Below are 17,456 nucleotides of genomic sequence, written 5' to 3' on the forward strand. Positions count from 1 at the left end.
GCGCGAGCAGCACTGCCTCAACAGCTGGCATTAGTGATACTAGGGACACCGCTACAGCTGCGGGCAGCCCGGATAGGACAGGACACCCCACGGCCGCAGGGCAGGGCAGGGCAGGGCAGAGCTGGGCAGGGTTCGTCCCTGTCAGCACCACGCGTGGGCGCCACAAACCACCGCGCGCATGCGCCCATGACTATTCCCGGATGTGGCGCCGAGCACCCCCCCTTCCCCCCTCACCTTATTCCCCCTTTCACGTGACGGAGCCGCTCCACCAATCGGCGCCGGGCTCCGGCGGCACGTGATCCGCGGGGCCGCTCTCGCGAGAGCCGTCCCGCGCTGGCGCTTGGTTCCGCCCGCTTCCCGTCTCCTCACGTAGCGCGGCTCCGGCGATCGGGCGGTAGCGGCCCGACGGCACCCAGCGCGGCGCCCCCGGGCTCCTCCAGCGCCCGCCGAGGTGAGAAGCGGCCGCTCGGTCCCTCCCGGTCCTTCTTTGCAGCCCCGCGGCCTCCCCCTGGCCGCTGGGAGGCAGCCCGCGCTCGGGCCTGGGCCTAGGCCTGCGTGCCGGCCCGGTCTCCCCGCACGGCGCAGGCGGAGCGGCGCGGCCGGGCCTCGGGGCAGGGGAGGGCTCGGTAGTTGTCGGCGCAGGTTGGAAAGCTGCGCGCCCGCTGTCGTGGTGTGTGTGTGTGTGTGCTGAGCTGTGTGTTTCTTGCAGATGTCGGAAGACCTCGCCAAGCAGTTAGCTAGCTACAAGGCCCAGCTCCAGCAGGTCGAGGCGGCCTTGTCTGGGAACGCCGACAATGAGGACTTGCTGAAGCTGAAGAAGGACTTACAGGTGAGAGGGCGGGAGCAGCCCGTGGGTTTAGGCGTTTTTATCACCTTTCCTGGATGTCTGTGTGGCAACCAACACATTCCCTTGGTAGGTTTATTGCTTCCTTTTCTCATTAATTGTTGAAATTACAGCAGGGTTGGTTTGGGGTGGAAAGAACACTGACAGAGTTTGCTAAACATTAGAAAGTTACACACTGGTTAAAGGATGTCATTTCTTCCTGTTGCTTTTGCCATGCTGAAGCCCAGTAGGTAGGCTTAACAGTACTCCATTCTGCCTATCTTGGAGTTTTCACACCCTTGATCTAGGATCTGTGTGTTCATTACGTGCATTTGCAGAGATATAAACTTTAGATTGTATTTCTGTCTTCATTGTACGTCTAGCCCTCTGTTTAGACTTATGTAAGTGAGGAAGACAGATGTGTCCTTCATTTGCCACCAGCAGTTTCCGTAAATGCAAAAAGCTAAAACTATTTCTGCCCTTAGGGCACTGTTCAGTGCCAGAAAGACCCCCAGCTAATTTTAAGTTGATAAATGGTCTTGTGTATATAAAGATACATGAGCGTATAGGAAGACAGCAGTACTGTTCAAACCTCACATAAGAGCACAAGATGCTGCCTCCTTTCTGTTGTGCACTGCATTAACACGATGAAATTTTGAGATACATAACACTACTACCCAAAGTGGAGTAACCACTATTCCATATAGAAAAGCAGCAATAAAAATGATGCATCAGCCGACGTATGAGGAGTGCCTCCAGTCAGTGCTCTTTAGAATTCCTTTTCATTTATAGAGGCGTGGTGCCCACAGGGTACTTAATAGATCATCTTAATGTCCTTTGTTGTACACTGTTGAAAGCATGTGTATATGTTTATATTTTTAAAATGCACAGCAAAACCCATATGGGATGATATTTCCGATACCAACACGACCTCGGCTTTGATATGCAGAGATCATTGATGTGAAAGGACAACTTGCAAACTTTTTTGTAAAAGCTTTCTGCACAGAATGGGGAAGATGTTTACACTTTCGTCCCCAAAAGGTTTGCTATTCATATGTTCCACCTTGCAAATGACATAGACAATGTTTTGCAGAGTTGATATGTCAACTAAACACTTGTAAAAATGGGTTCAGTGAGTTGTATCCTGACTATGTAGCTTTTCTTTTGTTCAGAAAGACTGTTACTGTGAGAATGAAAGATCCTCCTGGAGAATTTTTAGATAGAGATGCACTACTGCGTTTTGTATACTGAGCTTATTCCTGAGTAACAGGATTGAAAGAAATCCTACAATAAACTTTCATACACACTTAGCTCTTCGCCTTTTGCATCACTGAAACACTTCTTTGGACACTGTCCGTACAGTAAAGCAACAAACTTCACATTTTGTGTGAAGAAGTATTGATGACTGCTGTCATCTTTTGTCGTTGGAGACAGCATTGGCAGGAGCTGCACTCTAGAACATAAAGTTCTGCCTGAGTTTCTAGAGGGCAGTTGGTGAGGAAGAAGCACAACAGACTGTCTAGAGTTCTCTGCAGGTCACGCTCCTGTGCCACAGGGCCATGGCAGCCAGCCCTGCTCAGCTCAGTTGGCCGTACTAAACTGCTGTGGCAGTCTCTCATTGAAAAACCTTCCTATTCCCTTAAAGACTGCCACAGAACTACCTTATTTGTTGCAATAACATTAGTGTTGTTATCCTGCATACACAGCACTGCATTTGTGGATATCAGGTGAAGGTTTTTACCAAAAGTTTGCTACTTCTGCTTGGTGTTTAAATGACTTCATCAAATTAGAAGAATTCTTGGTAGACTAGCTTTCAGCAACTCAGATTTTGAGTACTATAATAAGCCACCAAGGAATGTGGCAAGAACAAATCAACACTTCTGTATCACACTGGTACCCGATTTACATGTATTTGATGTGCTGAGATAGCACCCATTTCAAACCATGCCTTTTGATTTTCAGAATATAGCTGGCCGTGTGTTGATTCATGGTTTGGGATTTCTCACCTGAAAGGAAAAATTATTCTGATACTGTATTTCTAAAGAGCTCTCTCAAACTGTGCAACTTCAGAGTCTGTTCTGGCTCAGCTACGTTTTTGAAGACAGAGGCCAAAGTAAATAGAAGTAATTTTCAGCATGTCTTTGTGCTTCTGGTTACTACCTGTTGTGATTACTGTCACAGTTAGAAATGAGCAGCTCCTTAAAACAAAGAACAGAGCTTCTGTTAGAAAGGTGCTGATAAATGAAGACATTAACAGCTGTAACAGACAAACGAGCCATTCATTCCCATTGTTTAGGTTACTGGATAAAAGTGCACGTAAGGGTATGTTGCATTAACTTACTATTTGGGAACTGCTTATGATCCTTTATGTTCTTGAGGACTGAAGAATAGCTTCTCCACCACCTTTTCCCAAGCCAGTCTTTTTAAGTCCACAGCTGAAGTAAGCTGTAAGGAAGGTTAAGGCTCCACTGACCCTCAGATGAATATTGTTCATCTGTAACTGTCCTTTAGCTGATACATTTCCTGTTAGTGGGAAGAGTGTCAATGTTTCATGCTGTGATGCTTTTAAGGTGTGGAGAATTGTTTGTGACCAGAGTTCCTTTGCCTTGCACAGAAAGTTCAAATGTTCTTTTCGATGCTGGCTCCTAAATGTTCTTTAATTCTAGTCAAAATCAGTGGTCTTGACGTAGGGGAATAAGAATATAATATGGGCACGAAGATGGGGGAGAGGGCAGGCTGTGTGCTCCTGTCTGAATGAGCAATAAAGGAAGTGAAGGAATTCAGTAAGCACACAAACTAAAAACAACCAAACAAAAAAAACTCTTTGGACGAGTAAGGGAAGGCCTGACCTGAAATCTTGAGGTCAGTGCACGTGGAAAAAAAGGAACACCCAAATTGATTACAGAAATCTATTTCTTTAATGTGCATCAGAATGCTTTTTAGGGAAGATAGGGCTTTACTGAGTGGCAGTCTTAGAGAGCACGCTTCCACAATGGCTCTGAGTGCATCAGTTCAGCCAGTCCACCTGTTTCTGAATAAACTGAGAAGTGTTCAATTACTTGGATTTGCTGCAATTATAGCTGTGTATTTTATAGATGACTGTATATAAAGTAGCTAGTCCCAGCATGGAAGGTAAGGAAGTAAGTGCTGGACAGCCAGAGAACACAAGCATCACGTACTTTCACGTTTTGTCTTCAGAGCACCATCCTGCTGCTCTCCTGCTCTGCCACTCGTTCAGTGCTTTTTGGTCAGTAACCAAAGTGTTGAGCAGCCCTGTATACAAAAACTCACACCACTGATTTTTTTTTCTCAATTTCTTTCTGTCGAGGCCCCCTAGCTGTGTCTTTATGCCTACTGATAAAACAGTTCCTCTCAAAAGAAATTCTTTAAAAATAATAGGTAACTTTTTAAAGTTTTGGGGAAGGCATGGGGATCTTTACTGAGATACAGCAAGGCCCATACATCTTTTATCTGTATGCAACGAGTGAATTTGGAAATGTGCGTGGCAACAGGATTCGAAAAATTATTCTGTTATTTTTGTCTTTTATAGGAAGTCATAGAACTAACCAAAGATCTCCTTTCAACACAACCTTCAGAAACTCTTGCAAGTTCTGACAGTTCTGCTTCTGCCCTTCCCAGTCACTCCTGGAAGGTTGGGGACAGATGTATGGCAATATGGAGTGAAGATGGACAGTAAGTGTAGAAAACTTCTCTAACAGTTACATGAAATAGTTCCATGGTAAGAAACTTTCATTCAGCTTGAACTGCCCCCAGGGCAACTAATAAGCAAAAAAATTGGGAAAGAACTATGAAATCAGCTTTTGTGGTACCCCCTTTAATAAAGGTCAGTGCTGTAGATAAAAGCAAAGAGCTGTGGGATGATTTTCTAGAAGTGCCCTGTTTGTTATTAACCTTATAAAAGCAGAGTGGTGTTGGTAAATGAACAATTATTAATGTAATAAATGGCAGACTTTCATGAATTTATTTTATGGCAGTGCTTCATAAAGGTTTCAGGCTATAGGATTCATGATGTTATATTCAGGTATTTGTCGTTGATCACTGTCAAGAAAAAATGCTTGCTGCATCTCAATTTGTGTGAATAATTGGAAATTCGTTTTTAATTGAAAATGTTACTTTTTGGCTTTGAAAAAACTGACTATGTAAAGTAGCTGTAGAATTATTCACTTCTTGGATTTAAGTCTCCTCTGCGTTAACGTTTCAAGTTCTGGGAACCAAACCAGTTTATTCTGACTTGCTAATTTTTTAAACTTTGTTAAGTGTGGGAGGAGAAACATTTTGAATGCCTGAGGTTTTCTCAACTCCATGAACACGAAGATGTGGAAAATAATGGGACTAAATCTTTACTGTCATGAGCTGCCGTGCTCCGAAACGTCTCACTCAATTCCCTGAAAGCTGTATTCTTTGAACAGTGTATCTTGTTGGGACTTTTTCCAGTCCCACGAGCTATCAGAACTAGAAACAAAACTAGGATTTCTGGTTAGACTGCCCAAGCAGTAACCATTAGTCTTGATAACTGTTGAGACCGTTGCTTCTTGATGCTTAAGGCCACATACAACTGAACCTGGTCTTACACTTGTGCCCTTATGGCCTTAAAAACAACTTCTTGGTTTGATTTGCTTTGTCCCTGAAAATGAAGGCTGATGCTTGCAATTTAATTTTACTTAATGCCATTAGCTGGGTGACAGTGTAGGTGTTGACGGGCTGAGTATTAAACCTTTACTCACATGCTTACAGCCATGATATCTTTACAGGTGTTATGAAGCTGAGATTGAAGAAATAGATGAGGAGAATGGAACAGCTGCAGTCACTTTTGCTGGATATGGGAATGCTGAAGTTACACCGCTGTTCAACCTCAAGCCTGTGGAAGAGGGAAGAAAAGCAAAAGAGGACAGTGGCAACAAACCCATGTCCAAGTAAGTAATATACAGGCTGAAGTCTGAAAGCTACTCAAGTACACTTATCACTGCAAAGCTCCTGCCTCTGTCTCTCTGTTGATCCCATCACTGGGGACATGTGCTTTATTCAGTAGCCTACTGTGCCTAACAAAGAAAAGTACTAAAGGTATTTTTCAGGTTTGAAAGCTTTTGGGAACAAAAAAAAGGGAGTACAGTTTCAGAATTTGAATCCAGAGGGATCACTCTGAGGGATATTTTGGCATAGATTTATATTTGATCTTCCTTATCTTCAATGAAATAACTTGTGCTCCTTTCCTTCCACCCCTGCCTGATACTGGTAAACATGTGTGCTTCAGTTCTTCTGAAAAGCTTCGACTTTTCACTTAAGTAAGATAGCTAAATTTTCCAAACACTAAATGCTTCTGAAATGTATAAGTGACAATAGATATATTTCCAGTTTTGGAAATAAACTGCGTGCAGTCTTGTGGGCTGCTGCATTTGGCGTGGTCTCAATCAGGTGGTCATTATTATTATGCCCAAAATACATAAAGGAGCATTGTAACACCTTGGCATGGAGACAATGTTTCCCTCCTTGAATTTGAGGTCATTTACAGGCTTTGTTTTATGTATTTACATAAGAAAAACTGCTGTGCATGCCCCTCTCTTAAAGGGGTTTTAGTTTCTTACAGATACTCTACAAATATAAAGACGGAGGCACAAATGTAAAGCGTCTCTTTTTTTTCCTTTCTTCCAGAAAAGAGATGATAGCTCAGCAACGGGAGTATAAGAAGAAAAAAGCTTTGAAAAAAGCTCAGAGAATTAAAGAACTTGAACAGGAACGAGAGGACCAGAAAGTCAAATGGCAACAGTTCAACAACAGAGCATATTCTAAAAACAAAAAAGGCCAGGTTTGTTTACTTCATGTCTATATGGGAATAGTTAAAGATGATTAAACCCTGTGCAGTAATTAGGGAGAGGGGAAGAGGGCATGTTAAAGGTAGCTTGTTCACCTGTGACTTTTCTGAAATGTGCAGTTGGGTGTTGGTGCTTCCAAGGCCTGGCTGTGCACTGGCTGACTTTGGGGTGTTCTTATGACACTGAGCTTGCACTTACCTTGGAGAACTGGCTTCACTATTGGTTGCAGTGCAGCATTTGTTGGGGTTAAGATCCTGGGGCCTTTTTAAGGCAACAAAGTCCTCCTGTGTTTATGATGCAACACATGGCAGTAATGGCTGTGGACTAGTAAGCACGTTGCAAAAAAAGTTAGCAAGGACATCTTAAAGCTTTGCTTGCATTTGTATCCTAGCTCAACTGAGAGCTGCTGGATGTGCTAAAACTTAATTCTCCTTTGCGAGCACTTACTTACCTTCCTCATAAGGTGATCTCTGTTGAACTGCATTCATTGTTGGCTTGACCTGAGGCCACAGGGGCAAAGATCACATCCAGCATATTAGCAGGTGAGACAGGGCTGGGCTGGCACCACGCCCGAGGTGAGCTGGCCTTCAGGAAGCGTGCTTGCCTACAGAGCAGGGAGTGGAGGATTTTGAAACGCTTCAGATCGTAACGTTTGCCTGTTTCTGTAACCGAATCAGTCATTCAGTTGTGTTTTCTGTTTCGTCTGCAGGTGAAGCGGAGTATCTTTGCTTCCCCAGAGAGTGTAACTGGCAAAGTTGGAGTTGGAACATGTGGAATTGCAGACAAACCCATGACACAGTATCAAGATACCTCTAAATATAACGTCAGGCATTTGATGCCTCAGTAGCAGCGGAAAAAGGTCGAACTTCATCTCTGCAGGGCTTTTCACTTATCTTTTTATCATTATATTTTTCTAAAAGTAAATTATTTGTTGGCACATAGCAAGTAGTCCATTTTGTCACCATCACTTTGGCTTCAGCTGATATGAGCCTTAAATTTCCCAGTATTGATTTGACTCCCCTCATCTTTTTTTTTTTTTTTGTAGTTGCATTGAAATACATTCTGCAGGTGAATGCTTTCATGAACTGCTGCTGCCTTTTATGCTAAAAGCAGCAGTCATCTGGAAGTCTGATCTCCAGAATCTTCCATTTGTATGGATACTAAAGTTTTCTTTTTTCCTTAAGGAAAGTGGTGGTATAAAAGTGGCACCTTTAAAGCCTCCCTCATTGCTGTGCTGGTCTCAGTGACAAGCTCAGTGTTACAGAGCTGCTGCAGCACTGGGAGAAAGATTCCATCATAGCTCGTAAGTCACGTGGGATTGCAAGGGAGGTTCTTGAGTACTCCCTTCTGAATCCACTGAAGTAGATTCGTACAGCTGTGAATGAGGGCAGAACAGAGCTGATGTGATCCTTATTACTAAGTATGATTCATGTGCTAGAAACAATAAATATGGAGAGAGCTTTTTTTTTCTTTTCTTCAATACTCACCAGATATTAACAGGAAGTTATTGAACTGTAACCAGAACAACATAGGAAGAGACTCTGGTTCCAAAGAATGGAACTGCACTTAAAGCGATGTCCCCTTTGCCCCAGGGATTAGAGGTAGGAGAACTCCAGATTGTTATGCTTTGGAAATGTCATCGCCTCCCTTCTTTGTAGTTTCCAAACTTAACAGTTTTGATGGTACGGTCACAGACCTTGAACAGGCAGTAACATCCTGTCTGGGCTGCCTCCATCTCGTGAAGTAGTACTGAAGCATAGCAGGAATGAATGCCTAGATGCCACGTAGCTGTGAGTGAGTGAAGGTTAGTCTCGAGTTTCTGACTGTACATTACTGCCTGGCCCTCGTGTTCATTGTGACTTCAGCTGTAGTACAGTGCTGCTGAGCCCCTTCAGTTCTATTCAGGAAACCACGTGTAAAAGCTCTTGCTTTTTTTTTGTACTTTCTGTGACTTGCCTTTCTTCTGTTATGTCTCCCACTTAACGGTAGTGGTGCCATCTCTGAACCCATAATGTGTTTAAAGAACTTAATGGGTAGCCCTGTACACAATGTAGATATTATTTTTGTAAAATCTAGGGCTGAGTTAATGGACAAGAGTACATCAGCTGTTTCCCCCATGAAATGATTAAGGTACATCTTGTTCATTGACCCCAACCGTTACTTCCCTGTATATTACATTACTGTAGCTCATTTTGTAATTTGTTACCTAGATCAGGTCACGTCAGCAGTTGTTGATGCACTGATTGGTGGAGATGTCCATCACTTACCTGAGTCACAACTCAAGCTAAACTCTACAACTGGTAGTTTAGAATCCATGCATAGAAAGAAGTTTTCCCTATAATGGGAGAAAGTGATTTTTATGAATACAAAGTGTGTTAATTTCAGTTTTGTATGTTTAACTTTTATTAAATAAAGTGTTTAAAATCTGCTGGATATATTTGTCAAAGTCAGCGTAAATGTGTGGCTTGGGGGAGAGGCACACATGGGATCTGCTGCTGATGCAGAAGAGATGTCTTCCCATCTCTACAAGGGTATAGAGAACACGATACTCAAAAGTGAATCTAAAGCATGTCACTAGCAATGCAAAATCAGACAGATCCTCATTGCTCGTCTTTGCTGCTAGCTGGGGGTAGGTGTAAACTTCTTTCTGTCTAGAAAAGCTCTCTTAATTCATGCACACTGAGATAATCTGAAGGAAGACCCCACTGCTTTTTGGAGAGGGAGTTGGTACTGCACCTGCACCCTAACAACCATGCCTCAGCCATGCCATTGGAAGTAGTTCTGCAACACTTCCTCTCCTTGAGGAAAGTCACCTGTTGTCAGACAGCTGTGGCAGGATCCGTGCCACTTCCACTAGGCAGAAGGAGCACTTCCTCAAGGTTACACAGAAAGCACTAAAACAGAACTCAGAGTTAAGGGAAGGCTCAGATGCCTTCATGAGAACTCCATCTGATCAGTTTTCCTTACAAAAAAAAGAGGTGTGGAGAAAAGAGATGCAGACAGCAACACAAAGAAGGAGTTTGAACTCAAGCAATTACAATTCAACGCGGGATAAGTTTAGGAGGCAAAAAGGTGCTCTGCTCCTACCCTTCCTCTACTAGCCTGAGGTGGCACACCGGCACTGAAAGCACTCGTGGGTCAGGCCCAAGAGAAGTACCGCTGCTGCACAGCTGGTGGTGCTCTCGGCACTGCAGCACTTGTCCAATCTTCACCTGCTCTTTGAAAAGCTTCGTTTAAACCGCACTGCAAAGAGACAGAGGTGTCTGCATCATCCGTACGGTAACCATCCGTGCCGCAGAGCCAGCCTAGCTACCTGTGACCTGATGAAACGACTCTGAGGTTCTGACCTCTCAGTGAAGGCACATACACAAAAGCACTATTTCTGGTCGTAAAGGAGTTACCTTTCCAAGCTGAACTCACCTAGCTGTGATCCCTTGGTCCATACAGAAGTGCAAAGCCTTTCCCATGATGAATGCTGATGGAAAATGTCTGAGAATGTCTCACTCCTGCCTACAATGAAAGATGATTCTGCTTCCCAGAGAGAAATCCTCAGTGAAGAATCAAGCAATGCAGGCTTTACACCTTGTTTTTAACAGACCTATTGAACACCCACACAGCAATGCTGAGGAGATCCAAAGCACTTCATTGCTTTGAGACAAACTGCTTTGAAAAGGGGATAAATGGAAGGAATTTCCCAACCTTGGCAACGCCAAGCACAAACTAAATCACCAGTAGCCCAAGTCAAGGAATGAACTACATGCAAGCTCTGACCAGCAGCCATGCTTAAAGCCACCACGAAGTGATTTATGTTCTTCTGGTGACTTTTTGCTGTGTGTTCAAGATCAAAATTATTCACTGCAGAAATGCAGACCTGCTGTGGCATTCACAAGCTCAATGGAACGTTATGGAGAGGACAAACTGCCCACAGCTGACAGCACACAGGTTCTGGATCACTACTGTTTCTTGCAGTAGGAACCATGGGGGAGGCACATGAGAGCTACGGCTAGCTGGAAGGAAATAGGAAATGCCACTGTCCTCCAGACTCATACATACAACAGCCAGATCCGTATGATGAAACATCCCAGAGAATCTTACTGCTGAAAAATCCCAACCTGGGAGCATCCCTGGAAGTGGGATTAGTGCTATTAGCAGTGCTCAGACCCGTTTACTCGTTATTCCTCTCTGCCTGATTTCCTAGCTTGGTTAACACCACACCTCCAGTATGTGAGCACACCTCAGGGCTTCACAGGCACCGGCTGAACTGCTCCTCACTCCCTAAAATTGTGCTGAAGCCACGGCCCTCCCTCCACCAGCTGAGGATTGATGTAAAACCCATGCTGTGCTTTGTTTCCTCTGAGTAAATGCCATATTAAAATGAGGCTCCCCTGCACGACCCCGCAACACAGCAGACTACAATCCACATTTTATGGATGAATAAAACAGAGGCAGCTTGGTATCCAATAACTCGTTAAAGGCCAAATTCATCAGCTCATCCCACCAGCTCACTCTGGAAATCAGGATGTTTGGAAGAAAAAGTGGATGCGTGGAAACGTTCGGCTGTCAGCTGTCTCTCCTGTACCCCGAGGAACACAAGCCTCCCCAGATCAGTAAAAGAGCATCCTCCCTTTGGAGAGAATTCCTCAGCTTTGGTCAAACAGAGCTCCACCACCAACAGAAATCCTAAACCCTACAGACTTAATAGTATTCACAGCCATAGCACCAACACCCACTGCCTCTGCATTCCTACTCCTGCCTAATAAATACATCAGTCCTCTTTTCACAAGGAAATGAGCAGCAAATCGGGGCACAGCACAAACGTATCACCTTCAGTTCAACATCTCTGTACCATGCAGCTCCTCCACCCGATGCTCACCCTCCCAGCCACCACTCAGATCTATCGGCCAATTGCAAGCACGTTTGACAGCACATCAGTATTTCCAACAGCATTAATTTTCTAGATACCTCGTGCAGACCGCAGGACACAGAGGAAGAGAGGTGCACTCCTCTTCCCTGAGGGTCTGCAGGACAATCCAGAGGATTTATCTCAGACGAAGAGGAGTTCCAGTTGCTATCAGAGCACAGAGTTAATCACTCACCAGAGAATCTGCCACAGGACAAAGCCCCAGGAAAAAAAAAAAACAAAGCAAAACAGATTTTATTCTATTATTAATGGACTTTTTTTTTTTCCTCCCTTTGTTAATATTATTTCCCCTCTCTCTAAATTCAGAATAAAAACCACCCATCATCTTCCAGGTTGTTAGCTAAGTTTCTCTTTCTGGTGACACAGAGCTGGTGCCAGAAAACACGTAACAATAGAAGTTTATAGCTCAGTTCTGGGAAAAACAAGAGTCCTCCATTTAGTGAAGAAGACAGATCCCACATCCAGCGAGGCCAGGTACTTCTCTGGTTTCACCGACACAAAAACACAGCCTACAGACAGGGAGCAGCACGTAAAAGAGAACAAAGAGCAGCAAAGCAAGAGGCTGGAGCTCAGAGCACAGTGACAGACACGAGCAAACACGGAATGAAAACACAATGGCAAAAGCTGGAAAATGATCCATATGTGCAGTTAACCCCATTCCTGTTGACCTACAGATTTCTTGAGACAGACAGATTTGTGAGCACCTTCCGTCAGTGCCGCGCCTCTAATGGAACGGACATTAAAATGACCTTCAAGTGACAACTCATCACAGGATAACCGTGACAAATGCAGCCAGATAGTCATCTCCACCTTGTGTGCAGACACGGGATGACATACTGTAATACGCTTGTGTCAAAAGAAGGAAAATGCAGGATGGTCTTTTTAATGGGTTTGTCCGTAGCAAAAGGACCCATCAGAGATGCAATCTGCAGAGGGAGGACTTGGCACACAGAGCTTAGATGGGGCTGTGTGTGCTGCCTAAGGAAAGCACATCTGATTCAGTTCCACAGGAAAAGGTGCCGTATTCCTGTAAAATTAAGTGGAGAACAGTGCTAGGACTTCTGTTATACTCCCAACATAAAAGCAGGCCACAAAACAACAGCATGCAAGAAGAAAACCATAACAAGAATCTCACTCAATCTTGCAAATATAAAAAGGGAAATGTGACTCCGTGCCCACACTACTGCATTTCTCCAGGCGAAAACAACCTGCTGGGTATGGGTAGACATCTAGGGGCAGTAAATCTTGCTCTGTGGATTCTCTTAAACAGTGCAAGGGACCATCCTGGCTTTCAAAAGAGGAAAAACTTGACCTTACAGAAGTGCAGCTAAACATCATTTGCCCTTATGCTGTCCACAGATGCGTCCACACCACTGCAGAAGGCCATCAGATCAGCCAGGCGTGATCTGCCCTTGGTGAAGTCGTGAGAAACTCATCTCTCCCTGCTACATTTTCCCCCAGTATCTGCAGCTGATACCAGACCTGTCCAAGCCCACGGTGCTATGAAAGGTGGGAGACACCAGCCCTGTTGCATGCAAACAAACACTTCCAGCGTGTTGAATCCAACCACAGACACAATTTTATACCAACTAGGAGAACAGAGCAACCTGAATTTCACTATTTCTCAGGTGTGATATCTCTTTCCCCAGTGGCCATTTAAAAGAAAACAAGAGTAACAGGAAGGAGGAGGTGCTGAGACAGCTAAAGGAAAAGGCTATTAGATAAGTAATTCTCACTGGAATTCAGCTGCTCAGCACCAGGGCTGCCAGTGGTCAACTCTTACGAGCAATAATGAATAAATGAAGTCAGCTTGCTAGAGATTCCTCTTCTTCATCAGTACCCCAAACTCCTATCATCCAGAGCTTATATGGACCCCAAACAAATCAGAGCAGCACATTCTTCTTCCAAAACCCTTGGGCCCTATTAATTAACCTAGCACTCAATTCAGTCTGTGACAGACTCCTGTTCCTTCCAGGTCACCTCCCAGAAGGAAGAACAGATGTACTGAGCCACTGTACTACATACACAACAGTGAAATTAACAACAGCAACCTGGTCCAGACACGATAAACAAATTAAGAACAATTAAAAAGAAGATAGAAACAAGCACACAAAACAAACAGAAATAGTTCAGCCACGGAAAGATTATTTCTATACTCAAGTGTACGTGCTGTGTCTCTTATGGGGGATGACACGTTTTGAGAAGAGTGGGGAAAACACCGGAATATTTAAACACAGGCAATTCATCATAATGCACAGCTCGACAGCAGAACCACTCAGGATCTTCTTATCACAGGATCAAAGGGCACAAGAAGAACAAAGTGAGAGCTAAAGTGATACGAATGACCAAGATGGAAGAACACAACTCATTTCAGATACAGAAATGTTTAATGGCGTTAAAGTGCTACTTTAATGGGGAACCATATGCTAACATTTAAACACAATTCCACTGCACTGCTAAATATGGTTGTTTTTATTTATTTTTTTTTTTATCTTTTTGCCCAACCCTACCTAAAACAATAAAATAAAGTCTAAAGGACTGAAATTAACAACCCATTCAAATCAGCAATAAGTTATGAATTTTATAAAGCATTTTTTTTTCCTCTTCTTTTCTTAGTAATGAGGGGTAGTTAAATTACTTAAGGATATACAAAGTTTCAAACAATGCCATAGGTGAGAACTCTATTAAGGTTTTTAAAACTTGGAGAATGAAATAATCCTGGCCATTATAAAGACAAAAAATAAAAATAACAAAGCAAAGCCCTCAAAGTGCAGGTTAGAATGCTCATCTCTGAGAAAATTAGAAAACATTGCTGGAACAGCTCTTAACAGCACCTGCACAGGTGTGATGGCAAGGCCCTTGGGAACAGGACGTGCAGTCAAAAACATTACATTAATGTGAGAGACGTGCTGAGCTTAACTAGGTTAACTACTGGACTGGAACTTCAAAAGTCAGCAAAGGGAATGATTCTAAAAAGAAATCTGAAGAAACCCTCACCAAATCTGGCCTTCTGCAGCTAGCACAGCCTCCAACCACTGTGTGCACGGCAAAAAGCATCTTTGCATTTCATTGGGTCAAGTGCTTCATCAAAACAGAGACCTTTTCATGGCATAAATTCATATAAAAGACATCTAAGGTTTTGTGTGGACAAGCTCTAAAAAGACGCATCAGACTTGGGGTGTTTTCTCTCCCAACACATTTACAAATGTTTATCAAAAAATCTCATCAAATAAAAAGGTCATAGTGGCTCAGTATCTGGGCATGACTTTCTGGCATATCACCTCCTCTATGTGCTGGTTTCTTCCTGCCCTCAGTTGGCCGTGCGCCGGCACATGGGCACGCATCTACCGGGAGATCTGCTGTTGGTGTCACAGCCTGAGGCATGACACAGCCCGTGAAGTGCTGGTAGATTACAAGTGTGTACCCCATGCTTTAGCCACGCATCAGAGGTACTTGCCTTTTATGTCCAACAGAAAGCTGAGCTGAATGGTATTCTTTCCTGAACATCTCTTTGCTGCCCCTCTCTCTGGGCACAGAATGAGACCTTAATCATTACTGTTGACGTTGTTACCCCTAGGCTACATATGTCTTCAAAGATTTCCTAGTACATTACAACAGCATTGGATTGTGATAAATTGTAGGACGTGGTCCTTTTAGGGCCACAAAAGCTCTCCAGAAGGGCCTAAATTAGGTTGTTCAACCTGAATGCAACGTACAAAATTCTGACATTTCTCAGATCTCATGACAGAAAGAGAGGGATGAGTCTCTAGTATCCTCTTTCAAACAAATAAATTCAAAACAAAGTGTTTTGTCACTAATGTCTATATCCAGGTCCCACAGAAACAAATGGTTATCACTGACTTCAATGGGACTACGGTTTGGTCTAACTTTTTGCCAGCAGGAATTGGACTTGGTAACATGACCAAATGAACATGTGGGTTTCTTTCTTAACCCAAAAGGTTTTATTTACAGGTTTCTCCAGGACTAGCTGTCAATATGTCATTTCTGAAAGAGGATACTGGCATACAGGACCCAGTTTGATCACCCCAGTGAAATCATTCACCCTGCACTGTCATCTCACTTGGTTCTAGGAAGCAAACGAGAGCTTGACACTGGCGCTGGAGTAACCCTCGTCACTCCCAATACTCTGCAAGCTGCTGTGATCATCAATGTCACTGATGCTGGTTGTGCTGATATTGTCCACTTCTCCATGGGAGAACTCTGTGCTTTCAACGTCCACTTCAATCTCTTCTAAAAGAAAGGAAATGAGAGAAACACAACACACAGATTAGCACCACAAACACAACTGGCCAGCAAGCTGCCAGGACTCCCTCGCTCAGAAAGGAGGCAGCAGTCTGGCAAGAAGACTTTCAGTGTTCTTCCTTGAAGTGGGATAGGCACTGGACATGATTTATAAAAAGATTAGCTATGAGATTGGAGTTTTTCTTCGAGAGTTTGCAAAGGGAGTTGACTCCTCAAGCATACAGTCCACATTATCAGCATAGGCAGGCCATCCTATGAACTTGTTATTCTAACTCTGTTCTTTGGAATTCATTACCCCAGTGTTGGAAACAAAAAGAAATGAATAAAACAGAGCACGAGGTTACCATGCTACTTGCTTCACATCACCTGCTCAAAGCTAGGATCACAAATAGGGCATTACCATGAGGATTTGGGTTATTTTCAGATGGTGGAACTAAAAGCTTAAATCTATTTTTTAAGAAGAAATTAGAAAGCAGTAACCTAGTCAGCAAGGCATCTTGGTTTCCACAGCATTTAAAAATTTTCCAAAATCTATGTTTTTTTCCCCAAACTGCAAATTCAAACACAAACACAGGATGCTTGACTCCGCCAGTAAATATGGAAGTATCTATGTTGCCTACCTAGGATCCACAGCTGAAATGTTTCAAAGAAGAAAATTATCAGAACTCATTTAGCTATTCAGATCACATCTATCCAGTTTTCACTGAGATGACTTGCATAGGAAGCTTGGAAAAGGAAGGGAGGTGATGGTAGAATGATTCCTGGAATTTTAAGAATCAATTTGCTCAGTTATGTTTGTGTTTGGTTACGCCACAGTAGGCCCAAAAGAGGAAATACACTGGAGAGAATGAGAAGTTAGATGTTGCCTTGCAGCATGGCTTTTTGATGCCAAGACATACAAACAACAAAAAAAGCACAATGGATATTCCATCGTCGACAACAAGTATTTGGCAACCACCTTTTGACCACAGCCATTTATGTTTTCGTAAGTAATGCTTTCACTTCTTGGAGGGCTCTTCAGAGAACAGAGAACATTAAATGCCACAGAAATCCGTGAGCTGACAAAAGCAATGCTTCTTCCAAACTATTTAATCAATTAACTCATGCAAAGGACAAAACTTTTCATGTATGTTATAGAATCATAGAGTCCTTAGAGTTGGAAGGGACCTTTGAAGGTTGCCTAGTCCAACTCCCCTGCTATGAACAGGGACATCCACAGCTTGATCAGGTTTCTCAGAGCCCTGTTCAGTGAATGTCTCCAGGGATGGGCTTCCGTATCTCTGGGCAACCAGTTCCACAGTGCCTCACCACCCTTCACTGTAAAAAGGCTTTTTCCTTATATCCAATCTAAATCTCCACTCCTTTAGTTTGAAGCCATTTCCCCTTGGTCCTATCACCACAGACTCTGCTAAAGAGTCCGTCCCCTTCTTGTAGCTCCCTTTTAGATACTGAAAGGCTGCTATCAGGGCACCTCAGAGCCTTCTCTTCTGCAGACTGAACAGCCTCAGCTCTCACAGCCTGTTCTCATAGGAGAGTGTGTATGTGTGTTCATATATATGTGTGTACACGTGTGAGCAAAATCAGTAGCCTAAATACCAAAGGTCACAGAGAAGGGCAT

The 17,456-nt window shown here is 43.5% G+C and overlaps 2 protein-coding genes across 4 annotated transcripts in view; one reads left to right on the forward strand and one right to left on the reverse strand.

Moving 5' to 3' along the window:
* Window positions 1–443: 443 nt before the first annotated feature.
* Window positions 444–7,917, forward strand: SMNDC1 (survival motor neuron domain containing 1). Its single transcript, XM_065747023.1, has 6 exons — window positions 444–451; window positions 710–829; window positions 4,374–4,516; window positions 5,596–5,757; window positions 6,494–6,647; window positions 7,364–7,917. Exons 2-6 carry the CDS (start codon window positions 710–712, stop codon window positions 7,499–7,501), a joined length of 717 nt encoding a protein of 238 aa, XP_065603095.1. The 5' UTR covers window positions 444–451; the 3' UTR covers window positions 7,502–7,917.
* A 6,026-nt stretch (window positions 7,918–13,943) lies between these two features.
* Window positions 13,944–17,456, reverse strand: part of MXI1 (MAX interactor 1, dimerization protein) — a 49,180-nt gene continuing 45,667 nt past the window's right edge. For 2 of the 3 annotated variants that reach the window (XM_065746650.1, XM_065746652.1), the window contains exon 6: window positions 13,944–15,826. In XM_065746650.1, coding sequence (XP_065602722.1) covers window positions 15,663–15,826 — 164 coding nt within the window. In that variant the 3' untranslated portion in view covers window positions 13,944–15,662. The remainder of the gene's footprint in view (window positions 15,827–17,456) is intronic. The other variant, XM_065746651.1, reaches the window with a different exon arrangement.

This window comes from Cyrtonyx montezumae, unplaced genomic scaffold (genome assembly GCF_038088225.1).
Source record: "Cyrtonyx montezumae isolate F1298 unplaced genomic scaffold, pur_monq_1.0 scaffold_4, whole genome shotgun sequence".
Taxonomy (NCBI): domain Eukaryota; kingdom Metazoa; phylum Chordata; class Aves; order Galliformes; family Odontophoridae; genus Cyrtonyx; species Cyrtonyx montezumae.